The sequence below is a fragment of the Anneissia japonica genome, unplaced genomic scaffold (assembly GCF_011630105.1).
Source record: "Anneissia japonica isolate Jap-2015-1 unplaced genomic scaffold, ASM1163010v1 scaffold287634_len692169_cov176, whole genome shotgun sequence".
In the NCBI taxonomy this organism is placed as follows: Eukaryota; Metazoa; Echinodermata; class Crinoidea; order Comatulida; family Comatulidae; genus Anneissia; species Anneissia japonica.
Genome location: NW_022739883.1, coordinates 254825 through 260431, shown reverse-complemented (window position 1 = coordinate 260431; position 5607 = coordinate 254825). Strand labels below are relative to the sequence as shown.

General features: G+C 34.4%; 1 protein-coding gene across 1 annotated transcript in view; it reads left to right on the top strand.

Annotated features, from left to right (window-relative positions):
- The window catches only part of LOC117118112 (adhesion G-protein coupled receptor G4-like), a gene marked incomplete in the record, with an annotated part of 12892 nt that extends 8228 nt beyond the window's left edge, over positions 1 to 4664 (top strand). The window contains 5 exon segments of the mRNA XM_033262615.1: positions 802 to 957; positions 1141 to 1253; positions 2031 to 2293; positions 3334 to 3403; positions 3954 to 4664. Coding sequence (XP_033118506.1) covers positions 802 to 957; positions 1141 to 1253; positions 2031 to 2293; positions 3334 to 3403; positions 3954 to 4548 — 1197 coding nt within the window.
- Between the last annotated feature and the right edge of the window lie 943 nt (positions 4665 to 5607).

The window sequence follows — 5607 nt, the reverse complement described above, 5'->3', positions numbered from 1 at the left end:
GGGGAACTCTTTTGTCTATGATTACGTCGTTGAAATTTCCCCTTAGTGACAGTCCTTTCGCCTTAAGGTACTGTTTTTAACCCTCTTCATTGTTAAGGTTTCCACTTATGAATGGATTTAACCTGTTATGGCAACTTAGTTTAGTAGATTTTTACTTAAAACATGTCTCGTAGCTACATGATACAGTATATCATTTGAGATTAAAATCATCGTTTTTCCAAACTTTAGGCAACACCCGAAAGACGTTTCTTCTCCACCAAAATGATGTTTTGTTTCGATCGCCTAGCGATGAGCTTCGACTGTCTTCCAAAAGCTCAAAATTTATACGGGAGATAAATACGCCAATAATCACAACTCTGGCAACAAGTAATAATACTGGTGTGCCAAAAATAAGTGCATACTTTCAACCAATTAAGGTATGTATAGCTTTTCAGTTACATTCATTGTTGATATAATGAACCGTTCACAAACGCAAGAACAATATCTCCCTATATATACCCATTCTCATCCACATCATGCGTTTTTTCTCTTGAGCGCTAACGTGTATGGTGTGTAAAAACAACATTAACAAGAAAATTCCGAAATGCTGAACAAAACGTTCCCTCGAAACTCATTTTTTAAGTTTACCACCATCACTTGCCACGTGTAAAAGAACAATCGTTAAAACATAGAACGCCACGCATGGAATTATAAGGCTCTATAGGATATTTGACATTGCACTCTGGCACTGCACTTCAAATTCCATTTTACTTATAAACTAAACATAATATTCTCAACAACTTTTACAATTACTTGCCGCAGGTGAAAAACAGAACGTTGAACAAAGATTGCCAAACGTGGGATTGGTCAAAAGATGAAGGTAAAGGTGGATGGACCGAAGAAGGGTGCACGATATCCGAGGAAGGACAATACATCCATTGTACTTGCAACAGCTACTCAAGTTTTGCAGTTGCTATGGTAAAATTGCTAATGACATTTTCATTCTTAAGTACAGTTTTTCGCCATCTTTATATCCCAGATACACATTCCTAATTATGAACTTACATAAACCTTTACAGTTTTCATCATTTGCACACCAATTGACATACACTTGTATTATTCTTTGCCTTAATTTTCTAACAAATATTTTTTTTTTAACAGGACGTTTACGGAATTCCAATAACGGTGTATCACAAGTACACCATAAGCAGAGTTGGTAGTGCCATAGCAACAATATTACTTCTTCTAACAGTTTTAATATTCGTTTGTCTCAAGTAAGTGTAAATTAGTGTACTTCCAAATTACAACCAATGCTACACTCATTTCACAATTTGTCGTAATAGATTATCAGTGTCATCATCTTTAAATTCACACCAATATGATTTACTTATGATATTTTTAAGTCATATATAATAACCATTATAACCAAGGTAACACAAATCCTGTCATGTTATTTCAGCTCATTGTCATAATTTTTTGTTAAGAAAGTATGCCATTATAGTTTGAAATATAAAAGTGCTATATATACCAGGAGAACCATAAAACTATATTTAATTAAAACCTTCGAGACCTACTTGTAAAATGGGGGACTCCAAACTTTTTTTGATTAGGCCTAATAAGGGCGGTTTGGTACAATCAAGTGGGTACCTGGTAGTTTCAAACACAAAATGCTCTGATTACAGTTGCAATTTTGGAGAATTCTTCCAGGGAGCTGAGTATCATAATAACAACAACAACAATAATAATAATGATGATGATAATAATAATGATGATGATAATAATAATAATAATAATAATAATAATAATAATAATAATAAAACAATAACAATTAATGATGATGATGATGATGATGATGATGATGATGATGATGATGAAGATGATGATGAAGATGATGGTGAAGATGATGGTGATGATGATGATGATGATGATGACATTGTTGATAATGTGAAGCGCTTAGAGGTCTTGTTGGCATTAAGCACTATATATGCGAAACCTAAATTATTATTAGAAGAAATAATAAACAAAACTATGAAATTATTGATTTCTCAAAGGGATCTTAGAAATAGCAAACCACATCAGATTTTAGCCCACCTATTCTCGGCTTTAGCCATTTGGCACTTATTCTTCACTGTTGGAATCGATCTAACCAGCAACAGAGAAGTTTGTGCAACTTTTGGAATCTTAATGCATTATGGGATATTGGTTTCGTTGAGCTGGATGATTGTGGGCGCTATTGATATCTACATCGTATTTGTCACAGCAAGGGCACTGCCTATTAAAAGCTTTGTATTGAAGTCATCGGTCTTGGCTTGGGGTAAGTTAAACCAAAGAGTATAAATAGAACAAGAGAGCCAACAACGCTCATTGAGAGCGTAAAAAAACGATACGCCCATACGCACCTGTCTCTTATACACATCTATGTATTTGTTTTGGGTGATCAGTTTTGTCAAAGATTTAGTGTTTTCCTTTGTTATCAATATCGTAGCTTTCTTTTATTGTACTTTTGATCTTGTTTGACTAAGAAGCAATCTCGATTTTAGCGCAATAATTCATTTTACAATAGCCAAATCAGAACAAGTGTAATTTTATTATGATTAGTTATTTTTTATATACAAATGCAATCTGAGATTAATGTTGTCTTAATGAGTTAGTACAGATGATGAGTGAAAAGCTATAATTGTATTGCCAAATTCTGTTCAAATACTCTTTACTGTTTTGTAATAACATTTGATTTTAAATGCAGTAACCATTTTAGAGAAAGGTTTTTGTGATGTTTATGCAATAATGTGCAAATAACATTAAAAATTTAGGCTGTGTGTATATATTATTTTTATCTTAAAGAAACATGTTTTATTCACATTCTTTGTTTAAGCAAGTCAAACAGGTGTATTTGCTGCAAAGTGATATTGATAGGCAATCTGCTTAACAAAATAGAATGGACTGGGTTTCACATTTCTTTTCAATATATTAATTTTGGTTTTTTTTAAATTATTTAAAAAAAAATTATTAAAAATAATATAGGCGTAAGTGGAGGTGGTAGCCATATATACATTACCTGTCTCTTATACACATCTAGATGTGTATAAGAGACAGCTACACAGGCGTGACGTTTTTACGAACGGGACTTTGCTCTCTTGTTCTATTTATACTCTTTGGTTAAACATGAATAACTGAATAGTCAAGAACATAAATGTTTAAATATCAGAAACGCAGGAGGAAAACGATATACCTGTATACATTAAACAAATCGAACAAGAAAAATGTCGCTCGAGAAAATAGTTTTTTCTCGCCATGCTTTGTAAATTGGCTCGTAAAATGAAACATTCATGATGTAAGAATTGCATCTAATTTCAGGAATACCTCTGGTTATTGTCATCATAGTAGCAGCCATTGATTTAGATTCTTATATAGAAAAAGATCAACAGTAAGTCTCATTGTTAGTTTGATTTAATTTAATTTATTTTTTTATTATGCATAGGCCTATAGTGACTATGTGACTGAGTGAGTGACTGACCGACCGTCTGACTAGTTGACTGTATGCCTGACTGACGACACTGACCGACTTCCTGACTGTTTGACTGAATGGCTGATTCTGAGTAACTGGATATACTGGTGGGCTGTCTGGATGGTTGACTGACTGACTGAATAACTGAACTGCTGATTAACAAGCTGCAGCTGACTGATTTGTCAGCTGATTAAATAGCTGTCTCAGGACCGACGGACTGACCACCAACTGACTGACTACTGACTGATTATGCGGATGACTAAACTGGCTGAAATACTGATAGAGATTTCAGTAATTATTTGATAATTCGTTTCTCAAAATTTAGTTTGCACTCTTGAAGTAGTAACAATTTTCTTTGAAAATATAATGTGTGTAATCCTTTAATAAATAAGGTATAAGAATTAATTTATTATCATAACCTTTTCTACAAAATTACACGTTTTAATAGCATTTTGCATTTTATTTGTAGTTGCTTCATTGTCAAAAGTCCAGCTTTGGTTTTCATTATTTCGATGATTGTACCGGTCTTCGCTGCAGTATGCTCAATTTCTATTGTATATTTTATGGCCTGTAATATGTCAGTACCATTAATAGATGGAAAGATTGAGGATGAAGGTGATCCAATGTTTCGAAAACGTCAACAAGCGCGTGTTCTTGTCATAGCATCTAGCGTAATTGTCATTCTTGGAATTCTTACTGTTATATTTGGATTTATAGCAATATTTAGCGCCACCACGGGGACAGATGGTTTGTTTTTCCTGTTTAGTATTCTTGAGGGATCTGCGATCTTCGGGACATGTTGTGTCTGGCCGTCGGAAGTTCGTCATTTGTGGCTGAAGAAACTCGGAGTTTTGAAAAAGAATCCAACGAAGCAAGGAGTTTTTCAGCCATACTGGTCACTTTCAAAATGGACTTCAAAATCTGTTTTACCGGAAGCTGAGCCTCAGTTTTTCTTAGATAATACAATGCAAGGAAATGGGATAATCACGCCCCAAAATATTGTATTAGAAACGTTTGCAATGCCTGACATTTCAAATAACACACTGAGAGAAAGTACCGCATAGAAACTTGATTCGTCTTTTCAACAAAACATAATATTCTCTCAACTGTACAAAAACGGACTCTGTCAAACATGGATGATTTTTTGTCATGCACAGAGTGGCGGATCTAGGATTTAGTAATGGGGGGGGATGCGAGGGGCGAAGCACGAGCGGGTTGTTGGGGGGGTTTTAGGGAATTCCTTTCATNNAATGGTGTTTTTGAGAGGGGTGTTTCCTCCCATTTGAGATTTTTTTTGGAATTAGTAAACTGCTAGACGATCTTAGATGGCATCTGAAAAGAATTAAGCTTAAAATAAAAGTGTATGTTTTACTAGAGTACATGAGAAGCACACACACAAGACGAGTGTCCATTATTTTTTTTTCGCAGTAAACTAAGGTTGAGTGGCTAGCCACCCTATTCACTCCCCCCCCCCATAATTTTGTTAATGTAACCAATGTTAAAATTATCAGAAACTAGTATTTGTATTTTTTACTTTCAATATTCCGACTTAATTACTCTTGGATGCTATGTTAAATATGTATTGTTCTATAGAAAATTCTGGAACAATTTTAAATTTAGCAACAAAGTAGTAATTTTCATATTTTCTTTAAATAAAAGGGGTCATGCTGTTAACCTGCTCGCCGGTGACCTTGCCTGCTACGACTGTAACAACAGCAAGCAACTAAAATCGATTATAAGTGATTATTCGCTAAAAGGAAGCTACATTAATAACCAATTGTGTTGCTCCTGTGATTCATACGAACGAAATAAAAGAATCACAATAAATCTGAATGAATAAATCATTTGCTGATTTTGAAAGAAAAAACAAATCAAATTGAGCATGGTATTCAAAATTTACTAACTACGATTTTGTTCAAGTTCTAAAATACTTTGAAGCTCCCTCCACTGTATGAATTTTTACTTGACAAACACCCAGTGGCGTATATAGGGGAGGGCGCGGGGGGGGGCGCATCCCCCAAAAAATTACTCGTGTTCCCCTCAAAATTACTCGTGTTCCCCCAATTCAAGTAGTTAAAAATCACCTAAAATCACCATATTTTGCGAATTAACGCCCCTCAACT